Genomic DNA, 23413 nt, shown 5'->3' on the forward strand with positions numbered 1-23413 from the left:
ACCCGATAGGGAAGTAAAATTTGAAATCAATTTGGTCCCTGGTGTTGCACCAATCTCAAAGGCACCATACCGAATGGCTCCAGCAGAATTAAAGGAGTTAAAGGAGCAACTCCAGGAATTATTAGACAAGAAGCAGATTCGCCCAAGTGTATCCCCGTGGGGAGCTCCAGTGCTATTCGTAAAGAAAAAGGACGGGAGCATGAGGCTATGTATGGATTACCGGGAGTTGAACAAGATAACCATAAAGAATAAGTACCTACTCCCGAGAATAGATGATCTTTTTGATCAGCTAAAGGGAGCCAAAGATTTCTCAAAGCTTGATTTAATATCAGGATATCATCAGTTAAAGGTCAAAGCAGAAGATATTCCTAAAACTGCTTTTAGAACAAGATATGGACATTACGAATTCACAGTAATGCCCTTTGGTCTGACAAATGCTCCTGCAGCATTCATGGANAGGCTTGAGAAATGTTGGAGAAAAGTTGGAAAACAGGTATATCTTTGTGCTAAGGTAGCTTCACTTTATTGAGATTTCTTTTGCTATGGTTGTTAATTTTTACTTTTCTTCTGCATCAGGGATACAAGGTTTGCAGATACTTATTTGTCAGATGTGACAATGAGCCAGCGCCATGGACAAGGTTTGAACTTGGTCATGATAATGGTTTTATTTAAGAGGAGTTCCTTAAATGTTTTCATCATCATGTTTAGTGATGAGCATGGGGATCGGCCAAGACAGTTGCCAAACATTTCCGAGCTTAAGCATGCAATTGATGTTTTTGAAAGGGTGGAAAGTCCCGCGTGGGATTATGATGTGAGTAGAACTACTATCTTGCTTTGCTTGTTCCCATGCAATACTGATCTTCACAACTTTCCCTTCCAGAAGTACATCTACCATTTGAGCCAAACATCTTGACATATGACAAGTGCCTCTCTCCTATTTGTTTCTTGGGTTTGTATGAATAAAATTGTCTCCGAATGGTTGCTGATACAAATGAATCTGAAATTGATTTGTATAAAGAATTGAAGAAGTCATTCAATCAGTTTTTCAGTTAGTTTTCATTTTTGGACCTAAACTAACTGCAAGCTCTCCTTTCTATATCTTCTCATTCAATTTTCCATTTCCTCAAGGAACTTCTTGATGCTGCTTATAAAGTTTACAACAAAAGGGTCTTTTATCTATCACTAGTTATTTTGATTTCAGGAAGAAAAGAATTGCTGGAAATGGAAAAAACCACCGCCTCTCAGCGAAGAAAAAGTAGTGAATGTTAATCTGGAGGATCGAGAGAATGCCAGAAAGGTTATAAGGAAAGCACAGGACACTTCAATGAAAGAGAAATTGTTAAAAGGTATAAAATCCTTCACTGATCTATGCCTGCATAAACTATGCTGCTGTTACTTGTTTCTAGCATATTAAATCCTTAAGGATGATATTTTACCCTTCGCTGGCTATTATCATCTTCTCACAATAATTGTTTCTGTAATCTCTAGTTTGAGTGTTCCAAGAAACTTGTGCAGTCTCGCACAAAGCATGCATCTTCTGAAAGTTTGATTTTTCAATACTGGTGGTTTGTTTCTAGACACGTCCAAAGTAACACATATTCATTCAGATGATGAAGGATATTTTCCCCCTATATTGTGTTCATTTTCTATGATGATGGAGTTGAATTAGTTGGCAAGATGAATTGCTAATCCAATAACTACGACTCTCATACAGGGTTCAGCTGCCTTCTTTGTGACAAAGTGATGAATCTTCCCCTGACCACCCCATGCGCTCATAACTTTTGTAAGCCTTGTCTGGAAAATGCATTTGCCGGTCAAACATTCACAAAAGAGAGGATGTGCCACAATGGACGAAAACTCCGTTCACAAAAGAACATAATGAAATGCCCTTCATGCCCCACTGATGTATCTGAGTTCCTCCAAAATCCTCAGGTACAATTCATGCTCTCAACATCAGTCACGCATTTATAGTTTGGATAAAGAATTCAATAGTTATCTGGAAACGATCAGACCAATTGTGTTGCTGCAATTCCAAGTTGCTCCCTTAGTGTTTTCTTGAATTAACAAGGCACGTTATTTATCCTCTTTTAGGTCAACAGGGAACTCATGGAAGTGATTGAAAAACTGCAATCGGGGCTTGACGAGGAAAAGAACGATGATGGGGGCTCCACTGATATTGGGGTATCAAAAGCTATAGACATCATCGGTGATGCTATGCTTGATAAATCTGCAGTCAACTTGTCAAACGAGAAAACAGAAGACAACAATGAAAGTGCTTTGAAGGAATATAGTTCGCCTGGCCTTCCACCCGAGCATGAGAATGCCGAGATTTCAAAGAAACGCAAACACCATGTTGAAAGAAAAGTTCCAGTGGAGAAGTCTGGTGACAGCGATATCACGCCGACCCCTGTAAAAAGAGGTCGTGGGAGACCAAAATGTAGAGCTCAAAACTAGGATCCTTGAGAAGTAATCAAGGATGGACAATGTGCAAAACTTTCACCTCTAATTCGCGTCTGCATATGCATTCAATTAACATTGCATTTGTAATATCTATATGGTGTTTCAAAAGATAATACTACACATAAACATTATCACATTAATTTCTCAAAACTGATATGGTTTGAAGAGTACTTATCAATTTTGAGTATTTTAAATTCGTTATTTCAAAAAATCTGTCCTTATGGTGAGTTGGTTGTGTTTTTAAGGTTGGAGGAGCAAAGGTTCTCTATGGTTACCGTGATAAAATTTTTGCATGCATGATTTTCCTAATACTATTAGTTGGCATCATATTTGGCTGTTGCCCATAAATAGAAATCCCAGATAATTCACTTTATGATGTAAAAGTTGAATCTGTTAGCAACAGTATTGTATTGGAAAATTGACAACGAATTGAGAGCAAATTCAACAAACACAAGAATGTTTTTTGTAAAGACACATAAATACCAGAATCTTTACGGGCTTGTTTTCGTTTTCGTTGTAAGCTCGATGTATAGAGGCTGCAGTAGAAATAAAGTGTGGACTCGAACAAAATATATTTTCTCTCAAAAGTGATTAATAGTTATCCTTTTTTTGTTTCAATATATATATTTGCAATACAACTACCAATATCTACTTTGCAATTTACTTTAAAAAACGTTTTTATGCTTTATTTGATTTACCAAATAAAAAAAATTAACTTGCATGGAGTCGATCTTACACTCATTTCTCTGAGAGATTGTGGACTGAATTTTTTTGAACCTTTTGACCCAATTAGAGCCACCATTGATCTTTCATTTAGTCATAAACCAAAATTTTAATTGAAAATATATAACATATTCAGTTTGAAATAATTTTTCAATATTTATTTTAATAAATACATTTACTTGTTTAAAAGTTAAATCATTTAATACTTACATGCGTATACATGCTATTATGCATTCAATTCCCTACTACTGAAGCTACCTTTGAATTAAATTCGGGTTTGATTCATTTATTGCCTACTTTCCGTGGTCTTGCAGGTGNTTACTACAGAAAATTTGTGGAAGGATTTTCTTCAATAGCCATTCCACTCACAAAACTTACTCAGAAAAACTCGAAGTTCATTTGGAATGAAGCTTGTGAAAGAAGTTTTGAAATCCTGAAGACGAAACTCACATCCACACCAGTACTAGTTCTTCCCGAGGATGGTAAGAATTTCACTGTGTACAGTGACGCTTCCAAGGAAGGATTAGGGTGTGTGCTTATGCAAGAGGGTCAGGTAATTGCGTATGCCTCACGACAATTGAAACCGTATGAGCAGAATTACCCCACTCATGACCTTGAGTTAGCTGCGGTTGTGTTTGCACTTAAAATCTGGAGGCACTACCTTTATGGAGTAAAATGTGAGGTGTTTACCGATCACCAGAGCTTCAAGTACATTTTCACCCAGAAAGAATTAAACATGAGGCAAAGGAGATGGATGGAACTTCTAAAGGATTATGATTTGGTAATCAATTATCATCCAGGAAAGGCGAATAAGGTGGCTGATGCATTGAGTCGAAGAAATTTTGGGAAAGTAAGCTTATCTTCACTATCAGCGCGACCAGGCCTACGGGAAACCATCAAATTAAAGCAGAGTCAAGACACCTCCATCCTTAAAATTAAAGAAAAAATCCAAGAAGGAAAACTTCCAGAGTTTCAAATTGACGAAAACGGTATCCTTTGGATGAAAGGACGATTGTATATGCCCGATATCGATGGAATTCGAGAAGAAGTCATGACCGAAGTACATAAATCAAGATTTTCAATACATTCAGGAAGCATCAAAATGTACCGAGACTTGAAGAACAATTACTGGTGGAATGGAATGAAGAAAGACGTGGCTCTTTGTTTCCAAATGCCTAACCTGTCAACAAGTCAAGGCAAAACATCAAATACCTGGAGGACTTTTACAACCATTGAAAATACCGGAGTGGAAGTGGGATAACATCTCCATGGATTTCGTTGTAGGGCTACCAAGATCCAGGCAGGGTCACGATGGTATCTGGGTAATCGTTGACAGATTGACCAAGTCTGCACATTTCTTACCAGTGCGAATGACTTACAACCTGGATAAGCTCGTTACCTTGTATATAGACAATATAGTGAGACTACATGAAGTCCCGACAAGTATACTGTCTGACAGAGATCCAAGATTTGTATCAAGATTTTGGAAGAGTTTCCAAAAGGCTATGGGAACCATGATTACTCTCAGCACGACCTATCATCCCCAGACTGATGGCCAAACCGAAAGGACAATTCAGACCCTCGAGGATATGCTGAGGACATGTGCGCTGGATTTTTCTGGAAATTGGAGTGAACAGTTAACCATGATCGAATAAGTCTCCCCCAACAGCTATAACACTAGAATCGAGATGGCTCCGTATGAAGCTTTGTATGGAAGGAAGTGTAGGTCGCCCCTATGTTGGGACGAGGTCGGAGAAAAGGCTGTTACTGGACCAGAACTTGTTCAAATGACCATTGACAAGGTCGCTATAATCAAAGAAGGACTCAAAGCAGCCCAAGATAGACAGAAGAGCTGGGCAGATTTCAAGAGGAGACCGTTGGAATTAGAAGTTGGTGAAAAAGCATACGTCAAAGTCTCTACTATGAAAGGAGTAGTTCGGTTCAGTAAGTTCGGAAAGTTGAACCCAAGATATGTGGGGCCGTTCGAGATACTGGAGAAGGTGGGAACCTTAGCCTACCGTCTAGCTTTACCGCCTGATATGTCCAGGGTACATAATGTCTTCCACATCTCACAGCTGAGGAAGTATGTCCCAGACCCGAGTCATGTACTCAAAGTTGCACCACTGATGATCGAGGGAAACCTCAACGAAGAACTCAAATACGAAGAAGTCCCTACCCGCATAGTGGACTCAAAAGACTAAGTATTGAGAAACCGGACAATACCTTATGTCAAAGTACAGTGGTCAAATCACACTGAAAGGGAGGCAACTTGGGAACTCGAAGAGAAAATGCGATCACAGTACCCTCACCTATTCGAATGATCAAGCTAATGCAAGTTTCGAGGACGAAACTTTCAATAAGGAGGGAGGGATGTGAGAACCCGGAAATTTCGATCCAAAGCAAATAATGTAAGAAATACAAACTTGAAATTTAGCTTCAAGCTTAACAACTTTCATTCTAACTATAGACTTAAATATGAACTTAGATTTTCAGCTAACATAACTCGAGAAAGTAGCTTCAGAGCTCGGAAATTAATTCAACATGAAGCCGAGCTGCAAATAACCGCATCCATTGAAGTATTGTCACTGGAGGAGTAAAACCTCAGCTCAAGGACGCGATTCTTCAGCTCGAAGAAGCTCAACCAAGCTTGTCCTAACAAGACCAAAAAGGGAGCTAGAAGTTGAGCCAAGGAATTGAACAAACTTATTATGCAAGAAACAACCTTTGAGATAACCAAGGATGAAGCTAAGGGATGAGCTAAAGGTTAAGACACATTAATGATGCAAGAAATGACCATTTAGAAAATCAAGTTGACAATTAAGGGTGCATGAGATTTTGAACCACCATAATGATCACAATTAAGCCATTTCTTGTGCTCCACGGGGTCGGCCAAGGGGAGGCAAAGAGGCCAAAATTTTGCTATAAATATAAGGCTCCATGCATTGCAAAATCATCCCAAGAACAAGCAAGAAAACTCGGCTACACCCTCCACCAAAATCTCTCTAAATTTCGGCCAAGCCAAGCAAGGGAGAAGAAGGAAATTTCGTGCAGTCCAGAGTTGCTATCCTGCGTCGAAGTGCTGCTCGATCAAGGACAGTATTGCTAAGGTTACGTCGAAGTGCTGCTTGATTTTCAAGAGGAAACTCCGTACAAAAATCTGAAAATTCGGTAAGTAGGCTTTTGTTATGTACTTCGTTTCTATTTTAAACTTTGATATAAATAACGTGACATGCATGTTGGTGTGTCTCTTTTTCGAAAATGTCAGTGTGTTCTATTTTAAAATTTCGATCGATTATGTGTTCTCTTCTGTGCTTCGAATTTCTTGGTTCCGCTGTGTCTGTATGAAATCTGAATATCTGAGAACTTCTGTCTGATACTTCTGAATTATGTTGCACTGTTAAGATTCGAATTTGAAATGGGACGAGAATTGTAGTACTATTCTGGCCCCCATTGGTGGGTATAAAATCATGTTCTGTTCTGGCCCCCATTGGNAGTTTCATATTGTGTGCACAGCCATGAAACCAAAAGGGATTACTGAGGAGCAAATCTCATTGCGAGCTATTCCATTCTCTTTAGCTACAAGCTAAGGATTGGCTCTATTACTTGCCCTCTGAGACGATAACGACTTGGGACAATATGAAACAACAATTTGTGGAGAAGTTCTTCCGAGCTTCACAAGCAGCAAATATCAAGAAGGACATTTGTGGGATTGGACAGCTACAAGGGAAAACTTTATATGAATAGTGAAAGAGATTTAAGAAATTATGTGCCATTTTTCCTCAACATCAGATTCCAGAACACCTCTTAGTCCAATATTTCTACGAGGTTCTCTCACTTTTCAATAGGAATATGATTGATGCTGCAAATGGAGGTGCGTTGGTAAACAAAACACCTCAAGAGGCATGAGCCCTAATCTCCAACATGGCTGCTAATGCACAGCAATTTGGGACTAGGCAAGATAACCCTCCACGACAAGTTAATGAGGTAAGCGCTAACCCTATCGATCAAAAGTTAGATTCTTTGACATATCTTTTGGAAAAGTTGGTTGTAGGGCAGGTACAAGAAGCCAAAGCTTGATTGGACATTGGACGGACATGTGCCCTACATTACAGGAAGATCCAACGCAGCAGGTTAATNAGACAATTTGACCATGGAAATGAGAGGAGTAACAGTGTGTTTTGTCTGTTCTGAAATGATCTGAATTGTTTCTGTTCTGTTCTGAATCATTTGATAAGCTCCGTCTTTTATTCGCTTCATTTCTGTTGTGTCAAGCCAAGAATATTGAGTTTTGAAAGTATGTTAGGAAAGTATGTTAAAAGAAATTTTTAAAGAATTAAGTTCTATATGTATCATTGGAATCGATCGACCCCCACTTGCTGAGTGTTTCCCAAAACACTCACCCCTTACAAATTTCAGATAAAACTGAAGAGCAAATAAATAAGGAGGAGCAGGAAGCTTTCTGGGGTTGGTGAACGATGATCAAGATCAAGAACCACTTTATCCATTTTGTTTAGTTTTCCGCATTTCGCAACTCTGATGTATTTATTACATTGTCATTGTAAGACAATACTTTATTTATGAAAAAGACTGGTTTAATTTGATACGAGGCTTTATTGTTTTCAATATAATTGTTAAACAATGCCGGATGTCACCGACGCTTCGGATACGGGGCGTGACACCATCAGTTTCAAATGAAAAATCAGCTGGACAATTGAGCAACGATGTCATGTCACTATTTGTAAAGAAATTTGGCAAGTTTTTAAGAAATAATCAAGGCAATTTTCAAGACTCCAACCGAAGATTCTATCAGAAGAGGGAGTCAATTGACGACTCCAATTCCTGTTTTAACTGTGGCAAAACTAACCATTGCATAACAGACTGCCCTAAACTTAGAAGGGATGATAGGAGGTCATCTGAGAAGGGCAAGAGATCCTTTGACATAAGGAGATCCAAGGATGAGAAGAAATTCTCTAAGAAGAAGCATGACCAAAATGTTCTAGTAGCCGAGGAAGGCTGATTCAGACTCTAGATCATCGGAATCAGAAGACTAAAGTAGCTCCAGTGATGATGAAGAAGTGAAGTGTTTAATGGCCAATGATGCTAGCTAGAATCTACAGATAAGCAGGTATTTGACTTTAGCTCAACTGACTTTATACGAGAGGACCTTGTCAACGTACGTTATGACATGATCAATGAGTATTAAATACTTTCTCAATCATTCGAAGAAATTAAAACTAAGCAAAGTGACCTGCCAGACTATACAACTGAAAATGACTAAGAACAATATAGTGAAATGTTAAGTCTGAAATCAGAGATTGATAAGCTGAAAATTACGAATGAGAGAATACATGATAAAAATCAGAAAGTTACATATGATAATTTGAAGCTAACTGAACTAGTTTCATCATGAAATAAATCTTCAGTTACCATAACTGAAATGAAAGAGTTACATAACCTATTGGAGACAAAACTTGTCTCAGTTTCAGCAACAAGGAAAGCATTCTCGAGACAAGTACTCAACAAAAACTGAATGTGCAAAGAGAAATACATTCACTTTGTAAGATCCAGTATGGTTCATGAATTTTAAGAACCTATCCAATAAGTTTCCAAGCATACTGAAGATATGAGCAAAGGCAGAAATTTTGGTGTTGGTTGTGCCTGAGAATTTTAATGCTAAATCAAACTCGAAGGCCATTCAAACTAGTCTCGCTATGCATAACTCGATGAAAGAAAAGTATAACTGATAATTTAACAGAAAGCTTGTTCAGAAACGATATAGGCTGACCAATGAATTTGGAAATAGTGAACAACATATGGTTTTTATTGTACATAGAACACACCACACATGCACACACACAACTTATTTGGAACACAGCAAGTGGTCGGTCGGTTAAACTAATCTAAGTTTGGATTCCAAAATGACTAATCTCGTCTGGACCCAGGTAAGTATGTGTACCAAGAGTTATTCGTATGTTGTCATTGCGGGACACAATAACTAAACAAATCAAGGAGTCAGTTTGGTACTAGGACAGTGGATGCTTAAGTCACATGACCGGTGAAACTAAACTGCTTTCAAAACTAATTCAGTTTAATAGACCCAAGATCACATTTGGAGACGCTTCTCAAGGTAAAACTGTGGGTAAAGGTAAAGTTATCCATGATAATATTATTACTTGTTGAAAATTTTAAATATAATTTGATCAGCATAAGTCAGTTGTATGATCATAATTATTTAGTTGAGTTTAGTAAGCCTGTACTGTCAAAGATACGCCTGGATTCATTATAATGACACGTGGCAAGTGTTACAACAAATACAAAATTAGTTGGACTATTTAACCTAGTAAACCAATGTGCTTCATTGTTTCCAACTTATCAAGAAATTGGTTCATGTAAGAGGTTAACTCATTTAAATTTAAGAGTCATTGTAGATTTGAGTAAGAATGAGTTAGTTATCGGTCTGTCCAAAATTGAATTTTCTAAAGACAAAATCTATTCAACTTGTCAGTTTGGGAATCAAGTCAGGTCATCTTTTAAAAACAAAGGGTGAAATTCATCAACCAGAAGATTAGAACTGCTACACATGAACTTTTTTGGTCCTATTTCAGTTATAAGCTTAGGGAGAATGAAATACACTTTAGTCATTGTTGATTATTTCACAATGTTCACTTGGGTAATCTTTTTAAACTCAAAACACCAAACTGCCACTCAACTGATCAAAATTTTAAAAAGTCTTCTGAATGAAAAATCAAAAGAAATTGACAAAATCAGATCTGATAGAAGAACTAAATTCATCGACCAAACTTTTTATACTATTCTAGAAAATCATGGAATCGGACATGAGTTTTCAGAAGCTAGAACACCTCAGCAAAATGGATTTGTTGAGAGAAGGAATAGGACCCTTAAAAAGGCTACTAGAACAATGTTTGCTGATTCTGGAATTTCTCAGAGATTTTGGGCTGAATCAGTAAACATTGCATGTTATACTCAGAACAGATCGATGATTAACAAGAAACATGGCAAAACATCTTATGAGATGTAGCATGACAAGCAAACTGTTATATCTTACTTTAAAAACTTTGGTTGCAAAATTTTTATTCACAACAATGGTAAAAATCATCTGAATACTTTTGATGCTAAGTCAGATGACAATATATTTCTTGGATATTCTTTACTTAGTACAGCTTATCGAGTATTTAACAAGAAAACTCTAAATGTTGAAAAATCTGTGCACATTATATTTGATGAAATAGTGTCGACTAACCAGTCAACTGATCCAACCAAACTGATCAACTTATTTGAAGAAATAAATCTAGAGGATGAATCCGAAGATGAAGTTTATAAAAGAACTCCTCAAATTCTAGAACTTGATCTGATTGATCGATCAATCAGTTGAACAAGATGATACTCTAGTTGACAGTTTGCTGATGCACAAAGATCTAATGGAATTCCAATTGATGCCAACCAAAATGATATCAACTTAACTAATCAAAACCAAATTGAACTCAATCCAATTGATTCAGTTCCACATAACATTATTTTTGAACCTTTTTACAGATGGAACAAGAATTATCCACATTGCTCGATAATAGGTAATCCAACTGCTCCTATAACAACCCGAGGGCAGATGATCAATCAATTTTTACATGCTGAATTTATTTCTAATATTGAACCTAAAATGATTGACGAAGCTATAACTGATAGTAACTGGATTGATGCTATGCAAGAAAAGCTCAATCAGTTTATTACAAATCTTGTGTGGGACATAGTTCCAAGACCTTCTCATCAATCAATTATGGCCACAAGATGGGTGTGCATTTACAAGCTAAATGAAGATGGAACGGTAGTAAGAAACAAAGCGATGCTAGTTGTCCAAGGATTCAGACAAGAAGAAGGAATTGATTATGATGAAACATATGCACCAATAGCTAGACTGGAAGCAATTCGAATGTTTCTAGCCTATGCCTCTTACAAGAATTTCAAATTTTATCAAATAGATGTAAAGCGTGCATTCTAGAACGGGCAATTGAAAGAAGAGGTCTATGTTTAACAACCACGAGGTTTTATCAACCATTATTTTTTTATTATGTCTATCAATTAAAAAAAGCTTTATATGGTTAAAACAGGCTCCCAGAGCTTGGTATAAGACATTAACTAAATTCTTAATTGACCATAACTTTGTTATAGACACTATCAATAAGACTGTTTAAATTCACCAAAGAAGATCATACCTTATTAGTGCAAATTTATGTTGATGATATCATATTTGGATCAACTAACCCAAAACTGTGTGAGAAGTTTGCTAAAATGATGTAGGAAAAGTTCGAATGAGCGTGATGGGTGAACTTAATTTCTCTCTATGACTGCAAGTTAAACAGTTGGCTACTTGAATCTTTGTCATTCAGACAAAGTACAACAAAGAACTACTTAAAAAATACGGTATAGAATCATGTTCAGCAGCTGCAACCCCATGAGCTCCTTAGCTAAGCTTGATAAGGATGAAGGGGAAATATCAACGAGGTAACATTGTATCGAGGTTTGATAGGCTCATTATTATACTTAACTTTCATTCGACCGGTTATCATGTTTGCAATTTGTATGCGTGCACGTTTTCAGTATAATCCAAAACAATCACTTTATTCAGAGGCTAAAAGAATTCTTAAATATCTTAAAGGAACTCAAGAAGTTGGTTTATGGTATGCTGAAGACTCATCGTTAAATTTAGTGGGATATTCTTATGCAGATCGTAAGCTTGAAAAGAAAAGTACAAGTGGATCATGTCAGTTTCTTGGAGACTGACTGATTATCAACTTTTGGCTGACATTGTGGCTAAAGCATATTCTAGCTAAGACAAGTTCTTTTGATGCCTATACTACAGAGAATTTTTTGTAATGACAGCCATTGCAACATGAATCCAAGTCAACTGGTCAGTTATCCTATTCCAATTTCTAAAGGCGATGATCCTTAATGAGAAGCAAACAGTTGGATTTGTCATCCCCTTGAGCAGAATGTTTGAAAACTCAGGAGCCTCACTGAGTAATTCAGTAACTCTGCACAAGTTCAAAGCTCTCAATACACCAAACATTCTCTCTATCAGACGTAAATGACAACCTCTGAATGTCACTTCTGCTGGGATGATAGTCATCAAGAAAGAGATTGGCGAGGATCTAATTACTGAAAAGAAACCAACTGATAAAAAGGGCAGCAATGTAACTGGACTGAAGCCAAAGAAGAAACTGATTATACATCCAATGACTCTGAGGTAACAACTCCTTCTCCTCTTCCGAAAAAGGCTAGAAAAACTAAAACAAGACCAGTGCCTACACCAATTAAGGTCGGTGACCACCATTCCTAGAAAAATCAATATGTCATTTTCTCTTGCTCCTCCTAGACCAACAACAGGAGTAATAATTATAGATTCCATTCAGTCCACCAGGTCAGGACTGATTTCTACCTTCTCCACAGCTTCAGGGAAAGGAAAGCTAAGATAGCATAAATTACTATATCATAATCAACATCAGCTGTCCAGGCTCAGATAGACATACTGATGGATAAAAGTGAATGAATTTGCTAAAGAAAAGATTGAATTCTTTGATGAGTGGGTGCAATTCAGAAGAGACTTCCTTGCATCCAAAATTAAGAAAAAGACGTACTTAAAAGGTTTATAGAATTAGAGAAATCAATTTTGCATCAAGTCAAGACTGTCGTTATAATTGAAGCTCTTCAACGACGAGATTACCTTCTGGATCTTCTCAAGATTCAAAGCGGATTACAGTTTGATGATATAGCTGTGATCAATCAACTAGATATGGACCTAGTCTCCCTGCAGATGAAGGTAAATTTCTGGGAAAATGATCACAAACTCTTTGAACTAGTGGATACCAAGAAGTAGGAAGTGGGTGGATCTTCAGTTTAGCCTGCGTCAAAGAAGCCAACTAAAACTGATTCCAAAAGAACCCAACTGCTCGACCAGTCAGTCATTCCTCCTCTACGAGGACCTTTGCTCTATCTACTGTTGACAAAATTGTGTTATCCATTGCACAACAACAAATTAAAGATGATGAGGACGATTTGCCGCTCAGTACACTTTTTGCCCCTTCAGCAAATAAGAAAGTTGTTTCAGTTTACCCCACTGAAGACGGCACATCATCTGAAGATATCTTGATATTAGAATCATCTGAAACTGCTTTTATTCGAGAGCTTGTCCAAGAGACAGTTGAAGTGGTAATAACTGAGCACAATGATCCAGTGTCAGTAGAACAAATCAGAAAGACTGTAGAAGATATGGCTAATTTAGAAATCTTACTGATTGATCAAGCAAGACCTTCTAGCAGTCTAGCTCTTGAATTGGCTGGTCCCTCCTCCAAAGAGATGCCTCCAGTAGAGTCATCCTATCCTAATCTGGATCTAACTGATGAAACAACCTTGGATAAGATCAGATCAGCTCTAGCCTCAATGCTATCTCCTCTTCTATCACAATCCTTAAAGAATTAATCTGAATACAGAAGAAGCTTTATAATCATTCAAAGACAAAATGCTCAAAGATGCGTCAGAACTTTCCAGAAGTATGATTGATATATTTAGTCGAACGGAACAAATAAAAAAGAAACAAGCAGCCACTGCTACTAATTTTGGTGTGCAGATTCAAGCCAATAACTTTCAGCTTTGCACCAAGATAGAAGATGTTTTGGCTAATTTCAATGAAAATATTGATGATGTTAGCTCTTAGTTAGCCTCCATTCTCGCCTACCTGAAGCCACAATCCGGTGTTGACAAAAAGGAGAACGAGAAGAAGTCAACTAGTTCTAGTTAGCCTAGATCATCTACTGAGCCACAAAAGAAATCTACCACTCAGTTTAGAAGATAATCAGCGCCGATTGGATTAGTCAGTTAGTTTAGTTGTACATATTGTTGAAAATCAATGAATTCGGTATTTTGGCATTATTTTGTAAAACACCAAAAATGGAGAATTTTTGGAACATTTTAGTTTTGGTGATTGGAACCGAAGTGAATTCTAAAGGTAAACTGAACTCAATAGTCTAACTGATTAATAATCTAACTGATAAATCAGTATGAAGAATACCATGAGCTAAACTGTCGATTGATTTAGATCCACCGAAAATATGTCATTCAAGATAAAATCTTTTCACTTTTTAATAAATTAGTCCGATAACTGATTAAGGATCAGAGTCCACTGATAAAGCTTTCCGTTTTCATCGATCAATGATTAAGGTTCAGAGCTGTAGTCAGAATTCTGCATATATCAGAAAAGATGATGACATGACAACAAGGACATCTACAATCATGAACATATATATTTCGAAAATGTTACCTTTGCCAATTGAAGGTATAAATAGATTAGCTTACTTGAATCAAGACATAGTTTCGACTTTCAATCATATAAAGAAAACTGATAATCGCTCGATAAAGATTTTAAAGTCCAACTGAAAATCAGCACACTCAGATGATTCATTATTATATCAGTTCAAAGATTACATTTGTGTTTAGAAGTTTTCAGTACTATTTGTAACAAAATTCTTTAGATCAGAGTTTTTACTCAAAGTTTTAGTGAGACAATGTTTAAGTCCTACTAAAGTAGGTAATATCAAACTGCTTGTAATTATCAAAGTCTTTTAGTGCAATCTTTTCGTGAGGAAGAAGGGATGTCGTAGGAGTATTGAAATCTCCGAACATTCGGAAAAAATTTCGCATTCAATTTACTACACCAAGTTTTATTGAGTCATTTGTTCAACCATTTTCAGCAAGTATACTTCTGCACATGTCAACTGATTGACTTGCTAAAAACCTTACTGACAAGAATCAAATTTCAGTATTGCTAATCCAACTGAAATATTCTTGGCAAAATTTATTCACTCCCCTCTAAATTTTAGTTTCGATCATAACACATAGTTTTAAATACAATTAATTTACACGTGATTTTCATATTTTTTATTTTTACAAGGGCTACTTATGTAATTCGCCAAAGTTGGAAATGAAGAAAACGTGAATAACAAAATAATACTTGAAGCTATTTGAAACATTTTAAACATAAACCATCAGAATAAGCTGCTTCTTTTGTCATATTTTCGGAAGTTATGTTTAAAGTTAAAACAGAAACTAAGATTTCCAGGGGTAATAGGTCGTACATACACCAAAATAATAATCACTACTGTAACATCTAAAAGTTCTAGCTAAAAATAATGTTATTGAACCTATAAATCTTGTATGCTTAGCGACAACCGCACAAAGACATCAGTTTTTTCTAGCATTATAATTTGATCTTGGATTGATTCGTAGCCAGATATAGAAATGTATTTTATCCCTTTGAGAATGAGGCTGCAGAAATTTTGAGACGAGACAAAAATTTACCAATCCAAGCTGATATTTCTTCTAATGTACAAGTTGTCAATGTATTCTATGATCGGCAGTGAGGCATCTATGAATCTTTGCATTTCCCTCTCGGCAGATTCATCTGTAAAAATGATGTAATAACACTAACCCGTTAGAGTTTATCTGTAAAACTAGTAACATCCATAACCATCACACAAATTCCATCGATGGTCCTGTTTGTGTCCAGAAAACTGTGAATCCGGTGAACTATCTTTGAGCTCATGGAGAAAAGACTAGAAACCAAGATGATCTATGTCACCACTCTCCAGGCTTATGAGAATCGATGTTCTATCTAGAGACTGAAATTAAACATCTTTCATTACAAAATACATAGTTTCCAACAATAAATAAAAAAATAAAACTCAATCGTGCATCAGGAAGGCAAACTGTTCAGTTTTTGACAGGGTACCTACAAATATAGTGTTTTAGATGTGATAAACTGCACTCATTCGGATATCAACCATTTTCGTGTCTTTCTTGGAGTTGTTTAATCATGCTAACTAGTAACAATAGCCATTTACTTCAATTTGTGCGACAAGTTTTGGCTACTTTATTGTTATGGAATTGCAAAAAGAGCACCTCAAAGTTATCAATCTTCACGAAATATAAAACTAGAAATAATTTAAGGCAGAATCTGTGTGTAAACTCACCAGTTTCATTCAACTTGATAAGCAGCTGGTCCCTCGTCGGCAGGGCATACATCCCAGCATAAACGGCAGTCCTAACCGCCCATGTGTGATACATCGCACATGTTGTTGTGTAAGCTTCCGAAGCAGCATCTTTTAAGCAGTAATAGCTGTACGTATAGAGCATAGCATAGATTGCAAGATTGCTAAGTTTTTACAATTGAAGGAGCATCGAGAAACACAGAGCAATATGACAGCTAGGCAATCTACAGCAGGAAAGCTCAAACTGAAAGAATCAGGAAAATTGTAAAGCTCGAAAAAACCAACATAGACAGCGTTGCAAAACTATGAAATAATTATTTTATCGCACAAACTAAAATGAAGGAGTAAAACATACTCTGATGACAAAAAGTTTTGGAATAGAGCTCTGATGAGATCAAGACCCTGCCTAACTCTTCGTAAATTGCGTGAAAGACTTCCCGATGTCCTCACCGTGTCATTTAGCACATCAATGTGGAGTATATTATTTAGCGTCCCATAGCTAGCTGCTGCTTCTGTTAGATCGCTTACCTGAAAAGAATTAACCATATAAATATCACAAAAGTCACCTTCAGAAAAAAGATAATGAAGGCAAATAACAGATATGGTCCAAGGTTCTCTCATCTGAAAAGACAGCATACATGATATAATTGACTAAATCAAAAGCTATCAAGCAAAGACTCGGTAACTGGCGAATATCATATAATTGCAAGAATTTAAGCAAAATGATGGCTTCATATTTTCCCAGTGGGAAGCATTACCAATATGAATAAAACGATGAAACGTAATTTTCCAAGTTAAAGAACTTTTGGAGTCTACTGATGTTTACACCCCAATGATTCACCACTGCAAGAATACATAACCTTTATACAATCTCAATATACTTTTCACGGTCACCAAATACTAATTTAAGAATAAACAAGTTCTCCACCAGCTTTAACAAAACTCCATGGTTTCTACAAGCAAATTCAGATGATTATCAGGTAATTAACAGAATGCTATCCAATATACCTTAATATCCTCCAAAGGAGAATGACTCAATAAACAAAGAAACTCAACCATATTCGAGTTTTTAAGAACCGAATCAAGTTCTTGAATCATGAAAATTAGCAAATCCACGACCGGATGCTAAACTGGTACTTAACATTTTGGAAGAATGGTACAATCTTGAATTCATAACCTCAAATACATATATCATATATGCAGTTAAGTTTCACACAAACGTCAACATATATCTTATGCAATTGCACATTATCAGCAATTAATTAGCGTTCGAGCATAAACAAGCCCTAATAATTGGAAGAAAACTCAGATCAATGGAACACAACCAACCTTAGAAACATACTCCAATTCAGCAAATTTAAAAGCAATCCCCAAACAACCAAAAAGAACCGAAACATGCGAACACGCATCACAGAACGTCTTCAAATCAAGATCGTGATTGAAGCCCTTAGACTTCACTAGCGCCGAAAGCTGATCGAATGAATCCGCAACCGCCGACAACGGCGTCAATTCGGAGGCGGCGTCCTCGAAATCATCATAATCATCATCCTTCGAATTCCTCGCAGAGTCCCGTTCCATCCTTCAAAATCCATGACATATTCTCATATTCCTTAGAATGATCATACAAAATTATCGGAGTTGGAGAAAAAAGAAACGAAAACGGAGTAAAGGGTGTCTCAAAAACTTACTTTTCTTTGTACGATCTCTCTGATCTTGAAAAAAGGGAACGGAATTTGAGGGCCATTGTTAAATGGGTTCGCGAATCTTGCGGTGTACCCTTAAACAAAATGCAAATCTTTGATGAACAATAACTAAGGGCGATCAAATGCAGATTCCAATTTAAACGGGTAATTGGGGAAGGGATTCGGGCCTGCGGGCCGCCACGAAACTGCTGTACGTGGAGGTTTTCGTTTCAGTAAATTGGCGCCGTGTTGAACGAATGAAAAGTCGTAATATTACATCCGTTTGACCTATTTCATCAAGTCTTTTCATATTCCTTTATTCCAAATTGATAATATTGGAATTTCCTTTTTATTATTTATTGTATAATTATCATTTTTATTAATTATATTATTAATAAATATTGTATAAAGGATACTGACTTAAAAGAGAAATATTTGATTCATGAAAAATATTATTTTTTATATCTAAATTATTATTTTTCACAAAAGTATCAATTTTTGTTAGTGATAAATATTTAGTTTGTATGTGAAAAAATTTTCTTATCATTGCAATCATATACTGTCTCATGTATATAGATATGTGAAAACATTGCACAAAAAATCTATTGATATTAAAAAATGAACTTTCTGCACCAAGATCCTCCAATCTTCATAAAAACAATAAAAATTATCGAGCATCCCCTGTTTAGTCTTGAGTCACCCTTCTATTATCCAGCATCCCCATCTAATCGGATGAGCTACTCTAGGTTATCGAGGAAAATAATTTAATACATCCAACAATTCAATAGAGGAATTTTGTTCTGAGTATGTCTCATTTGAGATGATATCATTAATCGAAATCCGTGAGACGAGTTGACCCGATCTATATTTATAAAGAAAAGTAACAATTTTAACATAAAAACTAATATTTTTCATGAACAGAGTCTGGTTGGATATCTACCTTACAAAATTGATTATGAAAATTTGAATTAAATTTAAATTTTGAAAGAAAATTATGGCTCATGAATGTGATAATGTCTTTTGGATCTCCATGTTTTTTGAGTTAGTTGTTTCTCATTATTGTAGAAGTGTCTTTTGACTTTCCACATTATTGAGTTAAATAAGACTTTTGGTTCATCATATCGTTGAGTTAATTGCAAGATTATTTGAGTTAATTAATCTTGCATGAATTTTGTTTTACATTTTGGAGCTTATAAATAGTGTGTTCATTTTTTCAATCCAAATATAAAATATATATTTTACAAACACACTCAAGATCTCATTCAAGCATTTTCTTGCATTTCATATTGTTAGTTTTTCATTTGACCTCCATTAAGTTTTGGTGATAAAGTTCGTTTTCAGTTCGTCGGTATAGTTACTTTGTGCTGAATTGATGCACAGTTTTGTCGTTGTATTATGAGAAACAGTTGTCCGTCCTGATCCTCGAAGCACCTTCGGATGGGGACAATTTATTTTAAGGAAATTGTACTTCGTACAGACCTCGATTTGATTTATTGGTTTTCTATTGTTTTACATACTCGATATTTATGCTTCTAGTAGCACACTACTTTTGTTTAGTGCTATGTCTCTATCTACACAATCCTTCTTTCGTTTACTGCTATATAATTGTTGCTTTCATATTTCGAATTTTAGCATTTTGACAAACAATTGATTCGTAAGATACTCTCATAAGAGTCTTTGTATTCTAGATGATAAAACATTTTGTCAAAACTTGAATCAACATAAACCGTCTATGTCCCATTCTCCATCCTTTCCAAGTCAACAGAAACCGTATGTGACCCATTCTCCATCCTTTCCAAGTCATTATTGATTGTAAAATCTTGAATTGAAAATGATGGTTCTTCTCGATTTTTTTTAAAAAAAAAATATTGTAGCTTTCAATTACTAGTAGACTTAGGGAATGACATCAGAAAGAATAATGTAGGGATTTTCGTTAGAACTTTTAAATTAGTGAAGCAAATCTAGAATTTTTTTCTTTTCTGATATTGATTCTTATGAAAATCGAATCAGTTCTAGGTCAAAGGAGCGCATCATTGCGTGTATGTATTGTGCACTGACCTTAGAGGATTGACTTGTATAATTCGCGGAAAAACTTGAAATAATAATTAACTATTGTGGACCAATTATTATAGAATAATTAAAGAGTTTTTTAAGAACAATTTGAGTTCTATATAGGATAATATTGTCTTTATAATACCATATTTGGATAAATTAAACTTTAATGATGATGACGATGACGATGACGATGACGACGACGAAGACAATGGTGATTACTTATTAATTAATTAGCTTGAAATTGATGGGAAAAATCATATTGTCGATCCATAAGCGGAAATATTTAAATTCCTAATTTTATATGTTAATATCAAATAGACATATTTATTTTAATAAATATAACTAATCCCAGAATTATATAATAATTTCTTGGTATAAACAAATTATAGGATAGTTAAATACAGCTTTGAAGACGTCGATCAGCATATAATACAATTATATGGGTGGGTTTAGGCAGTAACTAAAATTTAATACAGAAAATGCAAATAAATCTAATTAATTTCAATTTCTTGAAAATAAAGAGTTAGAAATTATTGAATGTTGAAAATAAGAGCTTTAAATATTGAAAATTAGTGTGTGATGATATATGTAATGATGTATTTNTGGACAGCCTGTAAAGGCCCGTATTTCGTATTCATATTTTTGCAGAATTATTAAAGTTTTTCTAAATAAATAAATAACTTGCTTCAAAATAAACATGTAAATAATTTCAACTTTAAAATAACAGCGGAAGGAAATATTGTTTCAAATACCAACTTAAAAATAATCCAACATATTAAAACTGAGTTTAAACATAATATTAAAACTGAGTTTAAACATAATAAAAATGCATAAACTAAAACATGAGGTCCTCGGGTATACTACTGCTGCCCCAAGATAACTCATTGGTCTCCGCCCGCAGTCTCGACCTCATCAATACCTACAACAATCAAGTCTAGTGAGTCTAAAGACTCAACATGTATATATCGTGAATAACAAGTAAATATATCATAAAATCGCATGCAACGTAAAAATATGGTATCGTAAAGCACATGGTGAAAATCGTGTCATGAATAATTATAACTACGTGCATATCTGAAAATCATACGTAAAAGCTTTGCTCAATAGAGCTCTGTCATATCATATCATAATTTTCTGGTAGAGATAATGTTTCTAAGCAAGTGGCCCATAACATAACGTGAGCGCCTGATCAGACTAAACCACTGTATACTGGGCGGTAGAGATCAATCACAGCCCTTGGACTGGATGTCCGTACCCATACATAATCATAAACCGGTCGTAAGTCACCGGGCGGAGAGGTCCTCGGTTGCGCCTACCGACTTCCAAACCCATAACATAAGGTGACCACAAGACATATCGCATATATCTAAAAAATAAACATTTTATATTTTTATGCACGTAATATAATTAAAACCTTATTTTTACCGGATGAGTTGGATCGCTCCCAGGCTTGCTGCGACTTAATTCTAACATGTGACACTTGCAAATAATATTATCTTGACCTAAACTTGACAATAGAACCAAAACTTAACAATAGAACCAACAATGAGACTATTAGGACCAACCACTTGATTTTCAATCATGGTATTGTACCAACCCGAACTAACATTAAACCGACGTTTAACCAAGATTAAAAATACCCCAAACATACTGAAAAACATTCATAAGAACTGCAAAACACGAAAATAGGTGAAAGGAATCCAAAAATATAAAACACCCTTTCGAGAGTCATTTTGGCACCTTTCACCGTAAATTCTCGTACGACCTCTAAAATCGACCAAATCACAAATGGCCAAAAACATGACCTTTCTAACTCATTGAGGTACTGTCCAGTCTAAGGCCATGGGCTAAAAGCCAACCAAGAACTCAGAAAAACCTCCTGAACCGATATGAAAGTTGCTGTCAAAATACAGCAGTAGCATTTTGTGTGTTTGTAGTGTAAATCCTGAAAGTTATGACTATGGGCTTGAACCACCGCCCAAGGACTCTTACCAACATCCTAAGGTATTGATTGAGCCATGGCTAAGGGCTAAAAGCCAGCCACAACTCGAACAAACACCTAGGACAACAGAAAGTACCAACCGAGAGCACCTAAATCTGTGTATTGTGATGTATTGCATTGTTTTGCTGTCCTGTGTCGTTCCAATGGCCATTTCATCAACCATGGCTCGATCTAGACATGATGAAGTGTTGTATGAACCATGGCTATGAGCTAGGAGCCAACCATCATCCATCCAGCACCACAAAAACCGAAACACACTCACAGAAAAACTGAAAAGGGAAAAACCGAGTGACTCTTGCATTGTTGATGTAAAAATCTGATGGATCTTTGAACCAAGCTTGTAAATACCGATTTGATCACACTCTAGACATGTTAAGGGAGGGTTCTAACCATGGCTACAGTCCCTAGGACAGCCAAGATTCGAACACACTCCTTAATCAATCCATAACAAAAATCGTGACTCATTTCTGACACAAGGAGAGTTTGCTGTCATTCTTTCGTTTTTTGAGGGTATGGACTGAAACAAATAACCCAAAAACACCCTAACATACTCTAAATTATGCCTAGAGGCAGCCATGAAAGCCTGGAACCGAAGAAACTCGTGAAACCAACAAAAAAAACCAGCAACCGTGAAGCACAATCAAGAAGCCGAGATGCAGGTTTTGAGTTTTGAATAAGTTGCTGTCATATTTCGTGTTGTCACTTGATTCCTGAACATATACTGATTTAAAATACTTATTATGACTTGATTGAAGAGCAAAGGAATAATATATACATGCCTGGAATTTGTTTTGAAGAAAACAAATCAAAACGACAATACGACGCGACGGAACCGAGTTGGATATTCCTTGTTACTGCTGCTGTTCTCTCACGATTTTTTTATCAGCTGTTTCCTTCTGATTTTTTTCGAGCATATGAGTGTGAGATATGTGGTTAAGGAAGAGGAATGTAATAAGTGGAGTTAAAGGATGTAATAATATGCATTTAGTTGAGAGTTACAAATGAGTATTTGAATGGGTTCGGATTGCATTTCCTTCTCTTGCTGGCCGATAACTTTTCTCATTTTCTTGCTGTTATTCCCGATTTCATTAGCCTATTGATTCTAATATTTTTGAGTATATAGGATGTAGGAATGTAACGTAAGGGGAAATGATGGTTACAAGAGGTTTTAAGGATGCCATAAAATACATTAAAGTGGAAGGTTACAAGTGAAAGCTTTGAATATCATTTGCATGCTTTCTCTCCCAGCTGCCGTTGCATGTCATTCAAATTATTGCAACATTCACACTCATTTCATAGTCTAATAGGTTGAGGGAAATTATATGAATTGTAGTATTTGAATCTACTACTAATTAGTGATTTAAAATGAGGAATTGAATCCACCTTACAGGTCATTGAGGATGGTTTGAATGGGTTTACACCACATTTGCATTTGT

The 23413-nt window shown here is 35.9% G+C and overlaps 3 protein-coding genes across 3 annotated transcripts; 2 read left to right on the forward strand and 1 right to left on the reverse strand.

The window, feature by feature from the left end:
- Positions 1-415: 415 nt before the first annotated feature.
- Positions 416-2643, forward strand: LOC140963918 (E3 ubiquitin-protein ligase ORTHRUS 2-like). Its single transcript, XM_073423404.1, has 6 exons — positions 416-493; positions 577-638; positions 709-811; positions 1202-1346; positions 1715-1932; positions 2092-2643. The coding sequence occupies exons 1-6, from the start codon at positions 416-418 to the stop codon at positions 2452-2454; spliced, it is 969 nt and encodes a 322-aa protein (XP_073279505.1). The 3' UTR covers positions 2455-2643.
- An 8215-nt stretch (positions 2644-10858) lies between these two features.
- Positions 10859-11197, forward strand: LOC140963919 (uncharacterized mitochondrial protein AtMg00820-like). The gene has a single exon (XM_073423405.1). The coding sequence runs from the start codon at positions 10859-10861 to the stop codon at positions 11195-11197; it is 339 nt and encodes a 112-aa protein (XP_073279506.1).
- Positions 11198-15352: 4155 nt separating this feature from the next.
- LOC140964061 (ACD11 homolog protein) lies at positions 15353-18194 on the reverse strand. Its single transcript, XM_073423557.1, has 5 exons — positions 17927-18194; positions 17568-17817; positions 16594-16766; positions 16221-16366; positions 15353-15652 (listed from the first exon to the last, which is right to left on the reverse strand). Exons 1-5 carry the CDS (start codon positions 17980-17982, stop codon positions 15546-15548), a joined length of 732 nt encoding a protein of 243 aa, XP_073279658.1. The 5' UTR covers positions 17983-18194; the 3' UTR covers positions 15353-15545.
- Between the last annotated feature and the right edge of the window lie 5219 nt (positions 18195-23413).

Source organism: Primulina huaijiensis, chromosome 18 (assembly GCF_012295235.1).
Source record: "Primulina huaijiensis isolate GDHJ02 chromosome 18, ASM1229523v2, whole genome shotgun sequence".
NCBI lineage: Eukaryota > Viridiplantae > Streptophyta > Magnoliopsida > Lamiales > Gesneriaceae > Primulina > Primulina huaijiensis.